At 45.5% G+C, this 25,030-nt stretch overlaps 1 protein-coding gene across 1 annotated transcript in view; it reads right to left on the bottom strand.

Moving 5' to 3' along the window:
* The window catches only part of LOC306955858 (T cell receptor alpha chain MC.7.G5-like), a gene marked incomplete at both ends in the record, with an annotated part of 212,385 nt that overhangs the window by 11,217 nt on the left and 176,138 nt on the right, over positions 1-25,030 (bottom strand). Inside the window, one exon of the mRNA XM_079547218.1 lies at positions 18,307-18,370. Coding sequence (XP_079403344.1) covers positions 18,307-18,370 — 64 coding nt within the window. The remainder of the gene's footprint in view (positions 1-18,306; positions 18,371-25,030) is intronic.

Genomic DNA, 25,030 nt, shown 5'->3' with positions numbered 1-25,030 from the left:
CAGTATGACTAATGTGAAGGGTTGAAAAAAAGTAATAATAATAATACAGAAAAAATCAGATATCAGAATTTGAATTCAGGCCATATATTCATGCAATCTGGGCTAAATAAATAAATAAATAAATAAATAAATAAAGAGTAAAAATAAGACAATAAAACAATAAATAACATAATAAACCAACATGCTCCCATTTGCAGGGCTATCTAGTTTTGCACGTCGAAAGTGGGCTAAACATAGTGACAGCTCTGTATCATGTTCTGTGTAGCTGGAAAAATACATTCACACCACAGCGGATATCAGGGCAAAGCACATCAAAACCTCACCCACTGGCTAACATCAAGCCAAATCCTTCCATAAGAATACAGCCCATGAGAGATGCTTGCTGCAAATTAAATGGAAAATGAGATCATAATTAAATCATTAGTTAATATGTGAACAAAATCCAGTCACCGGTGACACCTCTTCCTCATTCCCTCTGCAAAACCTAGACCATAATTAAATGCGCTCTCCATCCCATAAAGGAAGTGGGACTGAATTTCTAAGCAAGTATAGATAAAATCTAAGACAAAGGTGAAGAATTTTTAATTGTTTTCACTATTCTCCAGTGGAAAAAAAAAAAAAAAAAAAGTATTGTGGCTATCTTCCTGAACAACTTTGCTTTTCTTAAATAGTTCCTTTCCAAATTTAGAAATTCCCTGATGAATCTACAGGACGACTGAAAATTTGCTTGAGATTTAACTGAGGTAATAAAAAATTAACATGAGGTTTCTGACTCAGGAAATGCCCAGGAAAGTTTGTTAGGTGTGAGAACATACACAATTTTCAAAGGAGGGAGTATATATAAAATTTCCACCAGTATTATTGTATGTCTCCAAATTCAAGTAACTAAAAGGAAGTCTCTGGTTACGTTTAGAGACCAATTCCTAATTTTATTTCAGATGAAGTGAAAGAACAGACTAAAGAATCTGCTGTGAATATTTTGTGAACTAAACATACCTATAGTTAGGTATTTACCTAAGCTAAAAAAGTTCACATATCTGGAGAAAAACAAGGAAGTTACCTCCAACTCCAAATATAAGGTTTTTTTTTAATTTCCAGGAGAAACACCAGGACACAAAGCTTGCCTGCACCATGATGCAAGTGTGGAACTTCTCGCATGGGAAGATAAGTTGCATGCACCCATATTGCCAGATTTTAAGTGTTCCCCCACAGCAAAACTGCACAGCTTGTGAAATTTAAATAATTGCACTAAGGAAGATCTCTGTCCTATAATATCTAGCAGATACTATAGTAAGAATGAAATCCTTGCAATTCTCATTTGGCAACCACCTGCATCTGAACTGGGTTTTACTACTCTTTTAGCAAGCTTTCACTTTATTTTTGGTGGGCCGGGTTTTTCCACCAAACAGCTCAAAGTCCGAGCCTCAGAAATCTTACTTGATGTTACCACAAGTGTGGTTCCATCTCCAAAGGTAAGCTGGTAGGAATTCGTAGACACACAGTGCTGTCTGGCATAGCAAAAATCTTTGCATGCTCTTCCAGAACTGTGAGGAGCGTATTGTGCTCGACATCCCTGCCTCCCAACTCACAGGGCTGAGCACCCTGCGGATAACTACTCTGACTTTGAAAGTCAGAACAAGATATTGAGTATCCCCAGCTTTTCCTCATCTTTGGTGGCAATGTTCCCTGCCACAACCAGTAAAGGATGAGAACTTTTTGAACTGTACCAACAGATAGTTGGTAACGAAGCTGCTTGTGATACCTGCTGAAGCAAAACTGTTGACTGTTGTTAGACGTGGTGCAGTAGCTTCAGCACAAAGCCTTGTTGGGCTAGAAAAGGATGGGAACAAGAACATGACCACGGTTTAGGATCAGAGTAACTGACGACGACCACCTTCCTATCGTCCACTTTTCCCTCCACAGCTTTTTCCATGATACATCAAATGTGTAGATAACACGAGAAAAAATACAGTAATTCAAATCAGAACTACACAGTTCAACTAGACAGTTCTTTTCACTACCAACTCACAATCCGAAAAGCTACTCTGCTATTCAAGTCTAAAGCCACAATAAAAAACACAAGCATGTACAAACACGTTTCTTACTTGGTTTCACAATAAGATCTGTCCCGTTTCCAAAGATGACTTTATAGCCAGTGTTCACACAATGAAAAACAAGCCAACAAAAACCATCCTTGAAGCCATCACAACCATGGGCACAACTACAGTTTGTCTGATCTATCTCAGGAAATTTAAATGTGAAATACAGCAGCTCCTTCATGGGAAGACTGTGATATGGAGTTTAAATGTTTAATCCACCTGTTATCTTCTATCAGCTGTTCTGATGTGTAGGGATTTTCAAATGATGGTATGAGAAATAAGACAACGTTTCAAGCACATCCAGAATCCACTGTGCCACAAACAGCTCTCATGCAATAATGGCCCAAAGTGACAGAAAAACTAAACAACAGCAGCACAACCCTACTTTTTGAAGGAAGTGAACTATATTAAATTTCCTTTAGGCTTTTTTTGTTTAATTTGAATTTCCAAGTCTAAGCATTTCGTCCTTGACTCTTCCAATATTGGACTGCATAAAAATCAATTTTTGCCCATATTTTCAATAGATTTAAGACATTTTATCAAGTTAGCTCTTGTTTTTATGAAGACTGCTATCCGGACCAGACCTATCTACTTCTTATACCCTCTTATCTTTTTCCACCTATGTTTGAATATTTTGTCAGCCTTGTGTCTGTAAATTTACATGAATTGCCACAGAATTCAGCAGGAATTTGTCAGCTTCATTTGGAGTTGTTTTGAAACAGACATTTTGATTTTTCCCAATTTAATGGATTGCACAGCAATGTGGATATAATTCAGAATGGAATAAAACTGAGGCTTAATACCCTGCTCAGGTATAGCATTTCTTGTTCATTCCCTCTCTCCCCATATAAGATCAAATCGTAGATTATATAGACTTACTAAGATCAACTTTCAGTTTAGCTCCACTTACTCTTTAATTTTTTCCGGTGTGATCAGAAGCTGACCTCTCAAAAAGATAAACCAGAACTGTGTTCAGAAGAAAGCATGTAAAGGACAAATTGATCCACATCCAATTACACAACCATTATTTTTACCAGAAGATGATTTGAATATATGATGACTATAGGATAAGTTTATGGACAGAACACACCATCATGCACCTGCATCCCTGCCCTTGCATTTAATATCACCTTCTGTTCTGCAGCTCATTCATGACCTTTTCTCCAGAAAATAACATTGTGTACTTACAATATAGCACTGCCAACCTTGTTCCAGAACCAAGGAGAACCCTTCTTCCTGCATCATACACCCAGTGCAATACACTCTGTCAAAATCTCTCTTTGCACAGACATCATCATTTCCTCTACAAATCCCATTATTTATCAACAGACAGGGAGTAAAGATGCCAAACTGTTTCTGTGTACTTTGGCTCCAGATCCATTTTTATTGCCATCTCATAAAAAAGTACTCAAGCTAAAAGTACCAGAAGTACAACAGCAAAATCATCTAGAGCCCGAGGGCAGCCAAGCACTGAAGGACTTTGGTATCTGCTTTGTTTTGTTGCCTTACAGGCCCCTGTAACACTGTGGAGGAGTTGAGGCCTTGGAAAAATTCTGCATTTGTGGACATGTAGATCTATCGAACTGAGTGGCCAGCTCAGTACTGAAAATGAAAATTACTGATTATTCTGCATGTTACAGTGCTTACCAGGTCTCAGGGTTAAAATTACCCTTCCTGCCAAACACCATCTTCCCCACACCAGCATTCACACTGTGGCCAAGGAGGCAGCAAACATAGCAGCTGTTCTGATGAGGTCAACATGTTGGTTATCCTGAAATGTGGAGTGTCAGAACTGGCAATGAATTTATCCAGAGAGATGGGTAGGACCTGCATCTGCAGCAAACCCTGTGGAAGCAGCATGAAGGATAACTGAGGAAGCTATATCATCTCCAAAGTCAAGTGATTTCGGATCATTGGAAAATGAAGTTTAAAATACACAGACACGTAAAACTTCAGACATCACAAGAAAAGGAAAATGCAACCAATCAATTTAAGTTTAGAAAGCTTATTCACTGCTTAACAGAAAGTACCCCAGAATTTTTCAGACACAGAAGCTGAAAGGCACGTAGCTCTGCAGGACGTGTTCTGAAAACACCACCCCTACTGCACCACTGCAGCCTGCAAGATCTGCTTAAGCTTCAACAGGACCAGGTTTCCAAATTTATCTGAAATGCCATCATCTGCACCATGTACCATTAAGTTCATATTAAAGGGAGAAGTTCTTTTTCTGTTAACTTAAACACTATGAAATACTGCAGAGGAGGCCAAGGCCATGGTAGACATGCATGTGGTCATTTTCTAAGAGCTTCTGGAGAATTTCACAGTTAGCTCACAGGTTTATCTCCAATAAACAAAAAGCATGGAGAGAAAAAATGACCCAAATTCTAGTTTCCAGTGTACTTGGCTACTTAGGGCCACAACTGAAAGCGAAGTTCCCTTTCCAAATGTGACTTTGTCTGCAATATACACACTCCAACATATTTCATTACAAAAATACTTCTGTCAGCCTCATGCACAGCCTTGTGCAATAAGCTGTTGCAAAGCTGTGTCACAGCATTCTCAAAAACAGCGTAATTACCTGGAACACAGTGGAATCTATTCCCCAAACAATGTTCCAGATACACTTGTTCTTCTGACTGGGGCTTCTTTGAGAATACCATCCATTCACTGACGCTGGTTTTCACCCACAGTCCCAAAAGAGCTTGCGCTCGTGCTGTTATGCAAAACTAAATGTAGTGTTCTTGCCATCTACTTTATGATTTAGCAACAGAACAAGCATTCCGTGAGGGCTCAGGTTGCTTTTTCTCTCCTGTGTTATTGCTAGAGCAAAGCCACAGGACGTGACTGTGAGATGAAACTGCACCATTAACTCACCTGATTGGCAAGATGGTGGCTTTAGACGCAGAGCCAAGGGTGAATTTGAGAGTGTTGTCAGAACAGCACGGCAATTGACAGAAACCTGGAGGGTTCAGCTGCCAGCAGATGAAACCAGAACTAGGGATGTAGTGGTAGCCTCCTTGCTTACAGCCTGGGCAAGTAGAATGCTCACATTCAGGTGGAAACAGTCTGCCTTTCTGAAGGTTGGATTGACAGTGGACTTGCTTGGCTCTATTGGAAGTTCTCCCACTCATGGCTGTGTGCTCACCCACATAAGGTGCCCTTTGTAACTGTCCACACTTCTCTAGGCTGAAAGCAACTGTGGTGTACTTTTCACTCCAGTTATACTCAGAAAAACAGTCTACGTACTGAGAGCTATCTAGCCTAACAGGACAGAGCTGCACCAAGCAAATTCTGGGCCTTGCCTGAGATACCTGAAAGGAAAGAAGTAAGAAACAGAACCTAAAACCCAATTTTGCATCCCCCACCACCTTTCATACCACATACAGGCACTGGGCATAAGTTGTTCTACCTGTTCCTCTGCCTTCTTTCCTGCTTGCTCACAGACTATCAGCAACCAGGAGAGCAATGTTCAAAGCATCTTTCTCTCAACAGGATAAGTCCACCTCATAGAAACATTTCTAAGGACAAGACCACATTTCAATGGTGATCTCTAACTTGGGTAGGGATTTCATGCAAAGTCATATTCCCAGAGAGTCCTCTGATGGCTACATCATCTACATAAAATGAAATAGCACCTATTTTTTCCTCTACCTCTGTAAGGTGATATGGATGCCGCAGAGATATCTACAGTGCATGCATAAGCAATATGACAAAGGAGACAGAAAAACTGAACACTCACTTGGCTGGACGGACAGCCTGGTCCCCGAACCAAAGGTCACTGTGCCATATGCAGAGCTATAATCACACAGCATTTCCTCCCACAACAAAAAGCTCATCCAACATCTTGAAAAGCAGCATGAGCCCTCAAGGCTCAAGGCCAGCAAATGCCAAGGCCAGGAAGGGCAGAACACACATCCATCTATGCTTAGAGTGAAGGGAGAAGCAGAAACAAGCACGTAAGGAAGTTTAAGTGCCATAACATATTGCATGGGAAGCCAAGGAAGCGGGGGGCAGCTGAACTTACTGGGCAGAACCTGAAGTTGTGTCCCCTGTCCAAGGATGAACTTGCCGTAGTTTCCACAGTGGTTTTCGCCTTCACAAGAACATAAGCCCTTCTACATCCTTGGTGAGAAGAGCAACCCCATCTCCTTGAGAGCCCAAGCCCCTGCTTTTAGAATCACAGAGTCGTTACGGTTAGAAAAGACCACTAAGATCATCTAGTCCAACTATTAAGCCACTGCCATCATGCCCACTAAACCATGTCCCAAAGTGCCACATTTCCACATTTCTTGAACACCTCCACTTCTTGAGCAACCTATTCCAATGCATCACTACTCTTTCTGAGTGGATTTTTTCCTATTATCCAACCTGAACCTCTACTGGCACAACATGAGGCCATTTCCTCTAGACCCCTAGCACTGGTTACATGGGAGAAGAGGCCGACCCCACCTCGCCACAACTTCCTTTTAGGTAGCTGTAGTGACAGTCAGGTCTCCCTGAGCCTCTTCTTCTCCAGACTGAATAATCCCAGCTCCCTCAGCCACTCCTCGTAAGACTTGTGCTCCAGACTTCTCAACAGTTTCATTGCCTTCTCTGGGCATGCTCCAGGGCCTTGATGTCTTTCTTCTAGTAAGGGGCCAACAACAACATTCAAGGCACAGCTTCACCAGTGCTGGGTATGAAGGGAAGATGATTTCCCAGCTCCTGCTGGCTACAGAGTTTCTGGTAAGAGCCATGATGCCATTGCCTTCATGGCCACTCAGGCACACTACTGGTTTATGTTATGTTCCAACACCTCCAGATCCTTTCTGCAGTTTCCAGTCACTGCCCCAAGCATGCAGTGATGCATGGGGTTGTTGCGAACAAAATGCAGGACCCAGCGCTTGGTTACGTTGAACACGGTACAGCTGGCCTCAGCCCATTCATCCAGCCTGTTCAGATCCTTCTGTAGAGACTTCCTACCCCGAGGCAGAAAAACTTCCCCCCAACTTTGCCATCTGGAAACTTACTGAGGCGCATTCAATCCCCTGGTCCATATCATCAGTGAAGATATTAAACAGGAAGGGCTCCAGTACCGATGTCTGGGGAGCACTACCTATTGCAGCCTAGATTTAATTTGATCCATCACTATTTTCTGAGCAAGGCCATACAGACAGATTTTTACCAATTTAAGAGAAGCCCTAAATTACATTGGTTTGCAAAAAAAGGAAAAGCCATAGGGAAAGAAAGCACCTGGTAGCTTCATAGGCTGCAAAGTGCCAGAGTGGACTCAGTGCTTGTACTCACAGAGCTTTACGGTCAGCAATGTTCCTTCACCGAATGTCATCTTTCCACCTGCTGCATTATACCCACAGTGTTTCCTGCTGCCTCAAAAACCCAAGTCTTGGCTTACATCCACTCTAATTCATGCCATTAACCACCTCTGACTATCCTTTGTAAGTAAACTCTCCTATGCCCAGAGAGAAACTTCTGCTCTGTCACCCCTTCTTCCCACATCACCCTGCAACTCCTTTGCCATAACCAGACAGAAGATGAAGGATTGTGCATGCTGTCCATAATGCGCGTACTAACATTAATGTCTTAGAGATTTGTGCATTATCATGCAAGGCTACAAAATACCACCAACAGTACTCCTGAGGCTTTACACAAAGCTTTGCTCCAGCTCCAAAGGTCAGCCTGCTCAAGCCATCACTCTCAGCGACACAAGCCCTTATGCAAGCACTCTCCTCCACCCATAATAAGGAAGCCCTTAGTGTGGTTGGCTGACCCCCACCTCAGCAAGACTTCCCCTCCTATTCCCTATCCATCCATACTATCCCCTAGGTTGCCAGCACAATGGTAAATTCCTCATAAGTTTCAGAAAATCAGTGTCACAGAGCATACTCCATGTCTAAAGGTGACTTAGTCCCAAAAGCATGCTGACCTCCAGTTCAGCTCTACTCTCACCACCACAGTAACTGCAGCAGTGAGGGCATTCTCGGAGCCTGTAATGGCAGGCAAGAGCTTTCAGCTCAGCAAATGTGAAATCAAAAGGTGGAACACCAAAGTACATCTATGGAAAAAAGCATGTATGGAAGACCTTTGGGAGCTGCATACTCACATGATGGAACTGAGAGTCTGGTCCCTGAGCCAAAGGTCAGGTTGGAGTCATACTTAGAATAATGCAGCATTTCCTACCCTAACAGAAAGCCTCCCCTCGTCCCCTCCGAGACATCTGGGTAGCAACACGCATCTTCATTGATTGTGCACACTCATGATAAAACAGACACTGATTGATGTCTTGAGAAAGTGAAGTTGGGAAAGAGGAATGCAGATGTCCTCAGCTCTGGAAAGGCCAAGGGCATTCTACTCTGAGACCTGCATCAATGTTTCAATCAGACCATTTCCCCTGGACATACTGCTCACAGTCTGTGTCCATCCATGCACACAGTCTGTCACCTCTGACCTTCCATCATAAATATCTTCCCCCTTCTACTGTGGAAAAATTGTGCTCAACCGCTATTTCTTCCCATTCCACCCTCCAGCTTGTTTGCTATAACCAGTCAGAAGACAAAAAATTGTGCATGCTGACATGCAGAAAAAATCCCCAAATGTACAAAATAACATTATTGTTCTGGGTATTTCTGGATCACCATGTAAGGATGTAAAATACCACCAGCAGTACTCACAGGGCTTTACACAAAGCTTTGTTCCAGCTCCAAAGTTGAAGCTGACCCAGCCAACGCTCACAGAAACACAAGCCCTTGTACAAACACGCTCCTGTCCCCATATCAAGGCAGCCTTTAGTGTGGCTGGCTGAGCCCTAACCCTGTAACACTTGGGTGACCCTTTCCCTAAAACATTGAGACCTCCAATTCAGCACTGCTCCCACCACACTGAAATACTTTAACTGCAGCGGTGAGGGCATTATTAGCAATGGCAGAAGAGGGATTTTAGCCCTGTTGTGTTATAAGTCCAAAGGTGAAACACAAAATTACATCTATTGGAAGAGGCACAAATGGAAGATCTATGGAAGCAGTGTACTCACAGGGTTGGACAGAGAGCCTGGTCCCTGTGCCAAAGGTCAGCTCTCTTGCACCATATCCTGTATTCACACAGCACTGCTTCCCTTAACAGAAAGCCCACGCTGTCACTTGAGAGCCAACACTGGTCCCCAAGAATTAGTCTGACCATGCTAAGACACAGAGGGGCAGCAGAAGGGTGAGGAGGATCCTTCTCACCCCAAAGCAAGAGTGGAAATTACCATGCTGGTTGTATAGGATGAGGCTGGGCTGAAACTGAGGGGCACTTCCAAACGTTCTCCTCCTTCTCCTGACCTCAAAGCCCATCCAAACTGTCCTCTGTGTTGCCATCACAAAGGCAAATCCCTGACAAGATGTGAGAATGCCAGTGAGACACAGCACAGACTGAGAGCTCTGAGTACCCTTTCCCAAAAGCATTCAGACCTCCAGTTCAGCTCTGCTCACTTATTTTCTGCAGCAAGGGCATTCTCACAGCCTGCAATGGCAGAGAAGGGTTCCAGCTCACAAAGCTGTAATAAAAGGATTAACACTGCAATAAACCTCCTGCAAAAAGCACCTATGGAAGACTGTTTGAAAAAGCATACTCACATGGTTGTACAGAAAGTCTGGTCCCTGAGCCAAAGTTCAGCTTGCCAGCGTTGGAGTTAGAATCACACAGTATTTCCTTTCCAAACAAAAAGCCCACACAGGCATTTGAGAGGCGGCACCTATCCCCATCCTGTGGTGCACTCTTGAGACAATCCAGGCCCTGATCCGTGACTTCAGGAGGAACGGTTTAAGTTGAGAAAGTATCAATGATTCATAGAACCACAGAATGGCTTGGGCTGGAAGGGCCCTCAAGGATCATCACGCTCCAAACGCCCTGCAGCATGCAGGACCACCAACATCCATATCTAATACCAGACCCAGCAGCCCAGGGCTCCTTCCAACCTTGTATTGAACCCCTGCAGGGATGGAGCATCCAGAACCTCTCTGGGCAGCCTCTTCCAGCACCTCACCGTCTCTTAGTAAAGAACTTCCCCCTGATATTTAAACTATATCTTAGCTCAGCTCTGCTCACAACACATCTGTAATTTTGGCAAAGAAGGCATTCTTGAAGCCAGTAGTGACAGATAAAGCCTTTCAGCCCAAGAAACATGAAATCGAAAGGCCAAGAAACAAGAAAACAAAACTACATCTATTTGAAGAAATTTCCATGGAAGACCTTTAGGAAATGGGCACTCACATGGTTGAACAGAAAGCCTGGTCCCTGAGCCAAAGGTCAGCTTGTCAGAGCCGTAGCCAGAATCACACAGCATTTCCTTCCCTAACAAAAAGCTCACACAGGAGCTTCAGAGGCAGCGCCTGTCCTCTCATTCAGTGGAGCACTCTCCAGACAAACCAGGCGCAGAACCATGACTGGAGGAAGAGCAATTTAAGTTGGAAAGAAGAACCCAGCTGAGCTCAGCCCTGGGAAAGCCTCACGAGTTCCACGCTCAGAGCTGGATCAGTGTTACAATCAGACCCTTTCCCTGGACGTACTGCTCACAGCGTGCCTTACCAACAGCTGACTGCAGAGCCCAATGCACACACGTGCATGAGCAAAGACACGCACAGACTCCATCCCTGCGGAGAGCAGTTTCCAAAGCAGTACAGCTGGATTTACCAAAGGAGGGAATGCAAGCTTCCTATCCTTTCTCATTCAATCTGGCTTTCTACCTACCAGGTCTCAGTGCCAGTCGTGTCCCACCTCCAAAGGTCACCTTCCTGCTGGATGCTGAACTCACACCCTGACACACCAATGACAAATACTACAGACAACCCTACGCTCCAGAAGCAGAGCCGGGTGCCCCAGAAAAATGCAGAGGGACAGCAGATGTTACCTCTGCCCTCTGCCTCTGACTCCACATTAGGATGCCTTTCTGGTCAAGCTCTTTCGACCATTCCACACAGGAATCATCCTGGAACACACGCCAAGTGGGAAACCAATCCAGTGTTCGGGCAGCAGGGTAAGGAAACAGCCAGCACCCAGCTGGGCATTCACAGAGTGCGCTTTGCCATGCCCAGAGCTCACTCTCCTGTTCCCCTGCCACACTTCAGGCAGCTCTGCAGAGGCTTTACAGCTGCACAACAACAAGCACAGGCAGCAGCGGGGAGCTCTGAGCAGGCACTGTGACCTCAGGAATGCACTGCTAGGAACTGCACAGGGACCTTCTGGGAGCACAGAAATGTTCCTTTGGAACAGGCTGAGCTTCACCTTCATGACCGCCTGCCCCACCTCAGCAGCTCAGTTTAACACTTGCAGGTAACTAAGAGCTACTCACTGGGTTTCACAGAAAGTCTGCTGCCATGCCCGATGGTGAGCTTGCCAGTACCAGAGCCTCCAGATTGCCACAGTCACAGATCACAGCAGATCCTGTATTCACACAGCATTGCCTTCCTTCACAGAAAGCCCATGCAGTCACTTGAGAACCAACGCTGGTCCCCAAGGATTAGTCTGACCATGATAGGTCAGCAGAAGAGAGAGAGAGAGAGGCAGCAGAAGGGTGAGGAGGATCCTTCTCACCCCAAAGCAAGAGTGGAAATTAACATGCTGGTTGTATGGGATGAGGCAGGGTTGAAGATGAGGGTCACTTTCAAATGTTCTCTTCCTTCCCCTGCTCCCACAGTCCATCCACTCTATGTTATCTATGTTGCCATTAAAAAAGTGAATCCCATACAAGGCATGAGATTACCAGTCTGACAGCAGAGAACTGTCCGAGAACACAGGCGACCCTTTAACAAAAGCATTCAGACATGCAGATCAGCTCTGCTCAGAACTCATCCTTAATTGAAGCGCCGTGGGCGTTACTGGAAACTTCCATGGCAGAGATGGATTTTTAGCTCGGAAAATTTAAGATCAAAAGAAGGAACACAAATCTACATCTATGGCAGAGAGCCCCCTTGGAAGAACCTATGGAACTGCATTGCACTCACGTGGTTGGACAATGAGTCTGGTCCCTGAGCCAAAGGTCAGCTCATTTGCTGGTATGGTATATGTATGGTATATGCTGGTATCATACAGCTGGTAGCTGTAACCAGAATCACACAGCATTTCCTTCCCTGGCAAAAAGGCCCCTCAGGCACCTGGGAAGCAGCTCCTGTTCCCATTCTATGGGGCACATTCCTGATAATACAGGCACAGATGGATGTGTTGAGAACGAGATGCCTTCATATCAGAACAAGTACAACAGCAGCAGCAGAGAGCTCTGAGCAGACATTGTAGCCTCAGGAATGCCAGTGTTCATGGCTTTACAGGGACCTTCTGGGAGCACAGAAATGTTCCTTTGGGACAGGCTGAGCTTCACCTTCATGACCGCCTGCCCCACCTCAGCAGCTCAGTTTAACACTTGCAGGTAACTAAGAGCTACTCACTGGGTTTCACAGAAAGTCTGCTGCCATGCCCGAAGGTGAGCTTGCCAGTACCAGAGCCTCCATATTGCCACAGTCACAGCCTGCTTTACAGAAACCTCTCAGCTCAGAGAGAAGAAACAGTGTGAAGAAACACCCTCGGAGGAAGCTGACATTTGTAAGCTATGATGGAGCATGAACTCTATGATACAGGACAAAGGTGACCATTGATGAGTCATCTCCAATATCCCTTCTCACTCACCAGTCCTGAAAAGTATTGGCTCTGCCACCAACACTGCCCTTATCCAGGAGATATTTGCCCTTGGGCTCCTTCAGGACCGGAAGTTCTGCCTGGGACATTCCTGTAGAGAATGTTCTTCTCCCAATCCACAGTGCTGACCTGCCTTCCCAGACACAATTTAAAATTCCGTTCTGTTTCCCCTTCTTCCCACACCACCCTGCATCTCTTTTGGCATAAAGAGACAAAAGTGAAAGGTTTGTGCAAGCCTAATGAAAGTTCTTCCATAACATGCATGCTATCATTCATGTCCTGGGTATTTCTGGATTTCCATGTATGGATAACAAATAACAGCAGCAGTACTCACAAGGCTTTACACAGAGCTTTGTTCCAGCTCTGCTCACAAGACGTCCTTACCTTCCAATACACGGGCACTGTCAGGGTCTTCAACAGCAGATTAGAAATTTGAGCAATGCAATTCTGAGATGGAAAAGAGGAAGAGAGCACAAGATCTATCGCTAGGAGCCCTATGGAAGACCTACAGAAACTGCCTTGCACTCACGTGGCTGAACGATGAGTCTGGTTCCTGAGCCAAAGCTCAACTTGGAGATATAGCTAGAATCACACAGCATTTCCTTCCCTAACAAAAAGGCCCCTCAGGCACCTGGGAAGCAGCACCTGTCCCCACTCTGTGGTGCACAGTCCTGATAATACAGGCACAGATCAATATCTTGAGGAAAAGAAGCTTTACAGTTGCACAACAACAAGCACAGGCAGCAGCAGGGAGCTGTGAGCAGGCACTGTGACCTCAGGAATGCACTGCTAGGAACTGCACAGGGACCTTCTGGGAGCACAGAAATGTTCCTCCGGGACAGGCTGAGCTTCACCTCAATGACCACCTGCCCCACCTCAGCAGCTCAGTTTAACACGTGCAGGTAACTAAGAGCTACTCACTAGGTTTCACAGAAAGTCTGCTGCCATGCCCGAAGGTGAGCTTGCCAGTACCAGAGCCTCCAGATTGCCACAGTCACAGCCTGCTTTACAGAAACCCCTCAGCTCAGAGAGAATAGAAACAGTCACCCTCAGCAGAGGCCGACATTTGTAAATCACGACGGGGCATAAAATAAATGGTGAAGGACAAAGCAGATAGTTCCTATGAGATTTGCAAAATCCTTTCTCACAAACTATTTCCCAACAAGAGTGGCTCTACCACCAACACTGCCCTTAGGCAGGAGATATTTGCCCCTGTGCTTATTCAGGATCTTCTCTCAGTGCACAGCACTGACCTTGCTTTGCAAATTGCCTTCTCTGCTCAAATATAAAATTCTGCTCTGTCTCCCTTTGCTCCCACACCACACTGCAGCTCCTTTCCATAGCCAGACAGCAGGCACAGGACCATGCATGCTCACAAGAAAGCCCGTCCTACATGAACGTGCTAACATTGTTGGTATTTCTGGATCAACCTGCAAGGCTTGAAAACGGGACCAACACTACTCACACGGCATTACGTGTAGTTTTGTTCCAGCTCCAAAGGACAGCCTGCTCACGCCATCACTCACAGCAATACAAGCCCTTACACAAACACTCTCCTCACTCCATAACACGCAGCCCTTACTGTAGCTGGCCAAAACCCTTCCCAAAAAACTCTCAGGTGATCCGTTCCAAAAGCTTAAATCTGCAGTTCAGCTCTGCTCCCATCACACCATAACTGCAGCAACAAAGACATGCTGGAATCTGCAATGGCAGAGAAGAAATTTCATCTCTGCTAGTCTGAAATACATATGGGAACATAAAGTTACATCTATTGCAAAAGGCACCTATGGAAACCATGCACTCACGGGGTTGAACAGAGAGTCTGGTCCCTCTGCCAAATGTCAGCTTCATGTAGCTGGATCCTGTATTCACACAGCATTGCTTTCCTTAACAAAAAGCCCATCCAGTCACTTGAGAACTAACAGTGCTTCCCAATGCTCAGTCTGACCATGCTAAGTCATGAAGAGACAGCAGAAGGGTAAGAGGGTCCTCCTCATCCCAAAGCAAGAGTGGAAGTTATCAGGCGTGTAGTATGGGGTGAGGCCGGAGGAGTAACTGAGGGGCACCCCAAAACTTTCTTTTCCTCTCATCACCACCCATCCATGCTGTCCCAGAGGCTGCCATCTCAAGGGCAAATCCCTGATCAGATGTGAGAATACCAGCATGACACAGCACAGATTGAAAGCACTGATGACCCTTTTCCAAAAGTACTCAGACCTTCAGTTCACCTCTGCTCACAACACACCCTTCATTTCTCACAGCCTGCAATGGGTTTCAGCTCTGCCTGGGTGAAATAAAAAAGAGGAACACTGAAGTAGATCTACTTCACTAAGCACATGCGGAAGAGCTGTGGAAGGAGAACACTCACATGGCTGAACAGAAAGTCTGGTCCCTGAGCCAAAGGTCAGCTTGCTGGAGCCAAAGCCAGAATCACACAACATTTCCTTCCCTAACAAAAAGCCCACACAGGCACTTGAGTGGCAGCACTTCTTCTGACGCCGTGCTGCACTCTCCAGACAAATCAGTCACGGATTGATGAGTTGTGGAAGAACAGTTGAAGTTGGAAAGAAGAGCTCAGCTGAGCTCAGCTCTGGGAAGGCCACGGCCATTTCAGTCTCAGACCTGGATCAGCATTATCATCAGACCATTTCACCTGGACATTCTGCTCGCACTGTGTGTCATTCTAATGCTTGACTGCAGCATGCCCAACACGCAGCGTGCACTCAAACACACACTGTGTCCATCTCTTGGGGAGCAGTTTACAAGGCAATACAGCTAGTTAAGGCAACAGAGGGAAAGCAAATTTCCTATCCTTTCTCATTCAGGGTTGCTTTCTACCTACAAGGTCTCACCATCAATCATGTCCCACTTCCAAGGGTCTCCTTCCTGCTGGGTGCTGAACTCACACAATGGCAAATTCTACAGACAACCCTACACTCCAGAAACAGAATCAGGATCCCCAGAAAAATGCAGGGGGACAGCAGATGTCCCTTGCCCCCTGCCCCTGACTCCAAATTCAGGTGTCCTTCTGGTCATGCTCTTCTGACCTCTCCATGAAGGGAACACCCCGGAAAATCAATCCCAATTGACTTGGGTATTTCTCATTACTCTCTAAGGATTCAAAATACCACCATCAGTACTCACAGGGCTTTACACAAAGCTTAGTCCCAGCTCCAAAGGTGATTCTGCTCAGGACATCACTCACAGCAACACAAGCCCTTACGCAAACGCTCTCCTCTCCCCATAGAAAGGAAACCCTTTGTGTGACTGGCCAAAAGCTTTCCCAAAAGCCTGCAGGCCTCCAGTTCAGCTTGGCTCCCACCACCCCCAGTTTCAATTACTGAAGCAGTACAGGCATTCTCAGAACCTGCAGTGCTACAGAATTGCTTTCAGCTCTGCAAGGGTGAAATTATGAGAACACAGGTTTACATCTAATGGAAAAGGCACCTAAGGAAGACCTATGGAAGCTGCACACTCACGTGGCTGGACAGAGAATCTGGTCCCTGAGCCAAAGGTTGGTTTGCTGTTGTAGTTATAGTCACACAGCATTTCCTTCCCTAACAAAAAGCTCACCCAGGTCTTTTGAGGCAGGACCTGTCCCCATTCCATGGTGCACTCTCCTGACAAACCAGGTGCTGATCCACGAGTAGAGTAATTTAAGTTGGGAAAGAAGGTCCCAGCTGAGCTCAGGTCAGGAAAGGCTGTGGGCTTTCAGGGGGCTGCCAGAGACAAGAACATTCCTGCTCTGACCAGAGAAAGGGAACGCTGGGGGACGTGGAAAGTGCTGACCTCTACGGCAGAATGACAAAGCAGGACAGAACTTGTACTCACTGGGCTTCACAACCAGGCGCGTCCCTGTGCCCAGCACCACCTTGTAGTTTCCAGCACTCACACAGCCTGTCACCACACAGCAAAAACCGTCACCTCTCATGCCACTGACTGCACAAAGCAACTCAAACAGAACAGCTCCTTCCACCAAAACCATCTGTCGGGAGCCAACAGTTATCTGTCACCATCACAAGCCTGTTTTAGGAATGAACTAAAAGCAATCACCTCTCACAACTTTATCACAAACCACTGAAGTTTCAACACTACCGCTGCTACGAGTAGTGGAATCCAACATGAGTTTAGCACCCTTACCACTAGTTCTTGGGGAATCCCATCTATGGGAGGGAAGAGGATTGCATTCAAGGAAGAGCATGACTGTTCAGGGTATTCTACAACTGTGCAAATCCAGCCCCAGCTTGTTAGAGAGAGAGCAATCTCACCCAGCTTCATAGGTTGCGATGGTCACTGCTTGTAAGCTTATTCCCTAGAAGTGGTGTTTTTGGAACTTCATTTTTCTTGTTCTATGTGACTAGAGAATAAAAGAGAATCATTGTGATTATACTTCATTGCATCTTTTCTTAAAATCAAAAGCATATATTCATATTTTTAAAAGAATGTAAAGCAAACAAACAGTAAATTAGGGGTTGGTGGGTATTTTTTGTGTGTTTCGTTTGCTTAAAGTTATTCAACACTGAGCAGAAAGTGGCTTAAAACTTACTTGGTTTTACTCTTAGTTGAACTCCACTTACGAAGGTGAATTTTCCTCCAGAGGCAGAATTCACACAGTTTTTGTTTTCACAACAAAAACCTCGAGCTTTCTTTTTTTACGTGGCTTCAAACAACAACAAACATACAGTCTTCCCAAGTGAGTTCCTTGACAAATTCATCATACATTTCCTTTGAAGATGTTCCTAATTGGCCTTTAAACTTTGACAGAGACCACCAACAACTGTACATTTTCTCCTTCATCCATACAAGAAAAGATGCAAGAATTACTAGCAAACTGCACTTTCAACATTAGATCAGCCTTCATATGGCCCTCCTGCACACTGCACATTCCTTCCAAGTATCTTTCCTGATTCCAATTCTCTGATCTGCCCAAAAATACACCCTGCTTATTCCATTTTGCTTCCTTTACAACCCACGAGTTTTGCCAATGAAAATGTGAACTTTTTGTTTATCAGCAGGGACACAAACTTCAGCTTCTAACCTAGACAAGGTTCTGGAGAATGGAAATAAAAGGGTAATGAGGGTACCTGCAGTTCCTGAGATTTCTAGGAACATGAAATGCTGAAGGATAGCAGTAAGGAAGGTGAGACTCCTCTCCACACTCACAGAAATCTGCAACTGAGTTGTTTCTATAGGAACATTCAGCATGCAGACCTTTGGGAAGGATGCTCTCTGTCCTGCAGTTGACCACGGACATTAGTAGAGGCTTCCCAGAAATGCATTGCTCAGTAACCTGTATTAAACTTGTTTTGATTATCTGCAAATGAAACAAAGCATTTAGCTGTCGATACGACAGAAAAGCTGAAAACTGGACATTCTTGTAAGACTTTCCCATTACCTCTAAACACCTATTCAGCTATATATTTTCTTCCTGACTCAAGGTCAGACTTGACTTCTGATCATCCACAAAATGAGAGGACAGCAGAATTTCAAAGGCATTCACACAGAAAGGAGAATTTGACTTCTCACTCAGGCTGTTTCTACCTACCAGGTTTCACCATCAGCTGTGTTCCACTTCCAAAGGTAACTTTCCAGTTGGATGTTGAAGACACAGTGATACATTCACTAACAAAAACCCCACACAACTTCTGGTCCAAAAAACCAACTTCCTGTTCCTAGTGATATCAAGAGAGAAAGCAGGTACCACCATTATCACGTACCCCTGGTTCTGCGTTGGGATAATTCCTTACGCGTTTGCACAGAAGTGCAGATGGAAATGGATTTGCATTGCATGAGTGGAAAATGAGGCAGAGTAGCCCATTAGCACAACTCCACTGAAATTCCTTGCTTAATTTATATGTAGAGCACTTTTTGCCAGTCAGGAAGACTGGCAGGAAAAATCTCAGCCTTAAGTTAATACTGAAAAAAGGGTCTTTGTTTTAAGATGTATTAGTTTGCTGCTTCTCCCAAAGGTGACTTTCCAGGTAGATCCAATTTTCCCATGGTTGTAAACACCTATGCAAAAAATTTGCCAGGAAAACTTGGGGGAAACAAGTCTGAGCATTTAGAAGCCTGAACACACTGTTAGATACAGCTGTAATGGAGTGGAATTTCCAGCAGTTATTTTGAACAACACAGCAGCTTTTAGTGCTTCTCTCATTGGGAAACCTGGATAAACTCCTTCACTCTTAGTCAGTCTCAGCAGATAAGCAACATAAAGAAAGAGTCATAAAGAAAGAAGCCACGATAAACCAAACGGAAGGAAAGTCCCAGAGAAAAGGATTTGCATCCTATTTTTTCTTGTTTATTCAGTGGGCAGTAAGGCAGGTGAAGGATTCAAAATAGACCTAAGTCTCAGAAGCCAGTTTCACACAACAGAAGTTGATTGTGAATCCTCATCTCAAACGGATCTTCCTGTAGGATTCGCTCTGACCAACATGATATTTCCACAACACAGAGGTAATTCATGTATTTTAGCAGAACAGCAGTAACTCCGATTAGTTTCAGTCACATCAAGGGGACGGAGAAGTTACAGGTGACTTATTTAGAATGTGCACTTCTTCCCTATGCCCTCTTCCTTTTCATTTATAAAAGTCCTTCCCTCTGTATTTTAAGGAGAATGTACTGCAAACAAACAAATACAGCAAACTAAATACTCTGTTTTTAGGTGGTTGTGCTTGTGACAAGATACCTACTGTGCTTCACCAGCAGCCTCGTTCCTCTTCCAAAGCTGAGCCTGTCTGCGCTTCCTGAATAAACACAGTCAAAATCTCCTTGGCAAAAAAAAAAAATGTCTCATGACTGGGGACTGGAGTTGCCAAAATAGAATTGTAGAATCAGGTTGGAAAAGATCAAGTCCAACCACCAACCTACCACTACTAAATTCACCACTAAACGTCATATCCATATGTTTCTTAGTACTTTTGGAGCACTAGGTACAGACTCCAGCACTTCTCTTGGTAGACCTCAAACTAAAAGTTCCAGCACACACTCATCCTGCCCTAAAAGTAGAGGATGTGGATCCCCTTACCAGGATCACTGTGAAGTACCATTTCCAAGCACCACATTTGCCAGCTCTTCTCAAAGCCATTTGTTCAGAGCATGCACTTACTCACTGTAACGCTGAGCCTTGTTCCTCCGCCAAACTTCAGCTCTCTGTAGCTGCCTCCTGCAGTCACACATCATTTAACTCCTTTGAAAATACCTTTCCTGTTCTGCAGCTGTGCATTAAGCAGGGAAACACCTTATCTGTGATGAGTTCTGGACAGGAATGGACCAAGATGACCTCCATCCCAGCAAAACCATCTGTCTGGACCAACAATTATCTGTCACCATCACAGGTCAGGATCTGCTTACAGAGGACATGGGACACCCTCAAGTGCAACATGACAAAGTCTGACAGATGTCTTCTGCCAAAGTGGGTCATTGGTGGATGCCTCCTGTCTGATCAGCAACTTGTGGGAGTTATACCAACTGTAGGAGCAGTACAGCTGTACCAGATGTACCAGGGAAGTCCTGCTATGTACCCTGGGCTGGGGGATGTTCTTTACACAATCAAGCTGCAGCCATAGACTTCAGGAACACATCAGGAAACTTCAGCTGGAGCCCACCTGTGTGCAGCTGAAAGCAATAGTGCTGCAGAAATAGTGCTGCAGAAATTAAAGAGTGAACACAAGTCTGGATCTGTTTTAAGAATGGAGCAAAAGCAAAAAGTGAGCTTGCCAAAACCTGAGCCTCCATGTTGCCACAGTCAAAGCCTGCTTTAGAGAAACCTGTCAGCTCAGAGAGAAGAAACACTCATCCTCAGAGGAGGCTGACATTTGTAAGCCATGGTAAAACATGAAATAAATGGTGAAGGACAAAGGTGATCTGTCCTTTGAGATCTACAAGATCCTTTCACACATGGCAGTCCCAAAAAACATTAACTGCCATCAACCCTTATCCAAGAGATATTTGCCCTTGTTCTCATTCAGGAGCAGCAAGTTCTGCTGGGACATTCCTATGAGAAGAATGTTCTTCTCTCAATCCACAGAGCTGACCTGCCTTTGAAAACAGTCTTATCCCCAGATCAGATGTAAAATTCTGTTCTGACTCTCCTTCTTCCCACCCACCCTGCATCTTTTTTGCCAGAACTGTACGGAAGACAAGGGATTGTGCGCACTCATAGAAAGCTTTTCCATAATGAACAGACTAAGATTATTGCCCTGGGTATACCTGCATCTTCATGAAAGGATGCAAAATACCACCAGCAGTACTCACAGGGCTTTACACAAAGCTTTGTTCCAGCTCCAAAGGTGAAGGTGCCCCAGCCTACACTCACAGCAACACAAGCCCTTGCACAAACACTCTCCTGTCCCCATATCAAGGCAGCCCTGAGTGTGGCTGGCTGAGCACGATCCTCACAGCACTTGCATGACCCTTTCCCTCACGCACTGAGACCTCCAATTCAGCACTGCTCCCACCACACTGAGACACATTAACTGCACCGTGAAGGCTCTCTCAGTGCCTGCAATGGCAGAAGAACAATTTCAGCCTGTCATGTTTAAATCCAGTGCTGAAACATAAAATTACATCTATTGGAAAAGGCTCCTATGAAAGACCAATGGAACCAGTGTACTCACGGGGTTGCACAGAAAGTCTGGTCCCTGTGCCAAAGGTCAGCTCTCTGACAGCCGATCCTGTATTCACACAGCATTGCCTTCCTTAACAAAAAGCCCACCCAGACACTTGAGACCAGACACTGGTCCCCAAGGATTAGTTTGACCATGCTAAGTCATGGTGGGGCAGCAGAAGAGTAAGGAGAGACCTTCTCATCCCAAAGCAAGAGTGGAAATTACCGTGCTGGTTGTATGGGATGAGGCTGGGCTGAAACTGAGGGGCACTTCCAAACATTCTTCTCCTTCTCCTGACCTCAAAGTCCATTCAAACTGCCCTCTGTGTTACCATCACAAAGGCAAACACCTGGCAAGATGTGAGAATGACAGTGTGACAGCAGAGAACTGTCCACGTACATGGGAGATTCCTTCTGAAAAGCACTCAGTTCAGAGACCCTCAGTTCAGCTCTGCTCACAGCACGTCCTTGACTTCTGCAGTGAGGATGCTGTCAGAGCCTACTATGGCAGATAAGGAAATTTCAGCTCCAAGAATTTAAGATCAAAAGGAGGAACACAAACAAAAGGATGCACACAAATCTGTCACAAAAAACAGCTATGATAGACCTATGGAAACTGCATTGCACTCACGTGGATGGACAATGAGTCTGGTCCCTGAGCCAAAGGTCAGCTGGTAGCCACAGCCAGAATCACACAGTATTTCCTTCCCTGACAAAAAGCCCACACCGCGGCTTCAGTGGCAGCACTGTCCCCATTCACTGGTGCACATTCCTGGTAAAACAGGCACAGATCGACATCTAGACGAAGAGGAGGTGAAGCTGAGAAAGAGGAACTGCTCTTGTTCAGAAGAGAATTTTGCTTGAGATCATTCAGGAGCAGCAATTCCTGCCTGGGATGTTCCTGTTGAGAAGAATGCTCTTCTCTCCATCTGCACCACTGACCTTCTTTTGCAACACAGCTCAAATCAAGAAAAAATTAAGCACTTCTGAACTTCAGTGCAGCTCATGGCTGCAGCAGTGAGGGCATTCTCGTTGCCTGCAATGGCTGGTGAGGGATATTAGCCTTGTCATGTTTAAATCCAAAAGTGAAACACAAAATTACATCTATTGGAAATGGCACCTTTGGTAGACCTCTGGAAGCAGTGTACTTACATGGTTGGATAGAGAGTCTTGTCCCTGAGCCAAATGTAAGGTCAACATATCTGGATCCTGTATTCACACAGCATTGCCTTCCATAACAAAAAGCCCACCCAGATGCTTGAGAACCAACACTGGTCCCCAAGGATTAGCCTGATCATGTCAGGTCATGGAGAGCCAGCAGAAGGGTGAGGAGAGACCTTCTCACCCCACAGAAAGAGTGGAAGATACCATGCTGGTTGCATGGGATGAGGCTGGGCTGAAACTGAAGGGCTCTTCCAAACATCCTCCTCCTTCTCCTGACCTCAAAGTCCATCCAATCTGTCCTCTATTGCCATCACAAAGGCAAATATGTATCCTCTCGTCCTGTCAGCAGTGAGAAGAGATCAACCCCACTCTCGCTGCAATCACCTTTCAGATATTGGAAGAGAGCAATAAGGTTTCCCCTTAACATTCTTTTCCCCAGACCAAACATCTGCAGTTCCTTCAGTCTCTCCTCGTAGAGCACATTCTCCAAGCCCTTCCCCAGCCTTGTTGCCCTTCTTTGGACCTGCTCCAGCACCTCCATGTTCCTTCTGTATTGAGTTGCCCAAAACTGAACACAGAACTCGAGGACTGGCCTCAACAAAGCCCAGTACAGGGGCAGGATGACTTCCCCAGTCCTGCTCACCACACCATTCCTGATACCAGCCAGGATGCCATCGGCCTTCTTGGCCACCTGGGCACACTGCTGGCTCACATTCAGCTGCCTGTCCATCAGTACACCAAGGTCCCTTTCTGTCAGGCAGCTTTCCAGCCACTCAATCCTTTGAGATCTACAAGATTAGTTCACTCATGCCAGTCCCAAAAAACATTGACTCTGCCACCAACACTGCCCTTTTCCAGAAGATATTTGTCCTTGTGCCCATGGAGGAGTGGCAAGTCCTGCCAGGGACATTTCTGTGTAGAAGGAATCCTCTCAATCCTCAGTGCTGACCTTCATTTGTAAACAGCCTTCTCTCCTGACCAGATGTAAATTTTTTTCTGCCTCCCCTTCTTCCCACATCACCCTGCAATTCTTTTGCCATAACCAGACAGATGATAAAGGTTTCCACATGCTCATTGGAAGCCTTTCCTAAACAAATATGCTGACATTATTGTCATTCTGTCTTTCTGTGTTACCGCAGAAGAGTACAAATTAACACCAGCAGTACTCACAGGGCTTTACACAAGGCTTTGTTCCAACCCCAAAGATGAACCTTCTTGCGCCATCACTCACAGCAACACAGGTCCTTACGCAAACACCCCCTCTGCCCATAACAAGGCAGCCCTTCTTGTGGCTGTCCCAGCCCCTCCTAATGAACAATTGTGTGGCCCATTCCAAAAGCTTAGACCTGCATTTCAGCACTGCTACCACCACACAGAAACACATTAACTGCAGCAGTGAGGGCATTCTTGGAGCCAGCAGTGGCAAAGAAGGCATTTGAGATCTGCAAGCCTGAAATCAAAATGGGAATCAAATTACACCTATTGGACAAGACACCTATGGAAGACCTATGGATGCTGGATACTCACGGGGTTGGACAGAGAGCCTGGTCCCTGTGCCAAAGGTTAGCTTTGTGACATCAGCTCCTGTATTCACACAGCATTGCTTTCCTTAACAAAAAGCCCACCCAGCCCTTGCGAATAAACACTGGTCCCCAAACATTAGTCTGACCATGCCAAGTCACAGAGGGGCAGCAGAAGGGTCATCAGGGACCTTCTCATCCGAAAGCAAGAGTGGAAGTTACCATGCTGGTTGCATGGGATGAGGCTGGAGCTGTAATGTTGGGGCACCCACAACTTTCTTCCCCTCTTCCTCTCATCACCACCCATCCATCTGTCCCAGAGGCTGCCATCACAAAGGCAAATCCCTGACAAGATGTGAGAATGCCAGTGAGACACAGCACAGACTGACAGCTCTGAGTACCCTTTCCCAAAAGCATTCAGACCTCCAGTTCAGCTCTGCTCACAACACACACTTATTTTCTGCAGCAAGAGCATTCTCACAGCCTGCAATGGCAGAGAAGGGTTCCAGCTCACAAAGCTGTAATAAAAGGATTAACACTGCAATAAACCTCCTGCAAAAAGCACCTATGGAAGACTGTTTGAAAAAGCATACTCACATGGTTGTACAGAAAGTCTGGTCCCTGAGCCAAAGTTCAGCTTGCCAGCGTTGGAGTTAGAATCACACAGTATTTCCTTTCCAAACAAAAAGCCCACACAGGCATTTGAGAGGTGGCACCTATCCCCATCCTGTGGTGCACTCTTGAGACAATCCAGGCCCTGATCCGTGACTTCAGGAGGAACGGTTTAAGTTGAGAAAGTATCAATGATTCATAGAACCACAGAATGGCTTGGGCTGGAAGGGCCCTCAAGGATCATCACGCTCCAAACGCCCTGCAGCATGCAGGACCACCAACATCCATATCTAATACCAGACCCAGCAGCCCAGGGCTCCTTCCAACCTTGTATTGAACCCCTGCAGGGATGGAGCATCCAGAAC

Source organism: Tetrao urogallus (assembly GCF_951394365.1).
Source record: "Tetrao urogallus genome assembly, chromosome: 26".
In the NCBI taxonomy this organism is placed as follows: Eukaryota; Metazoa; Chordata; class Aves; order Galliformes; family Phasianidae; genus Tetrao; species Tetrao urogallus.
The sequence above is the reverse complement of the archived record's forward strand: the minus strand, read 5'-3'. Positions and strand labels throughout refer to the sequence as shown.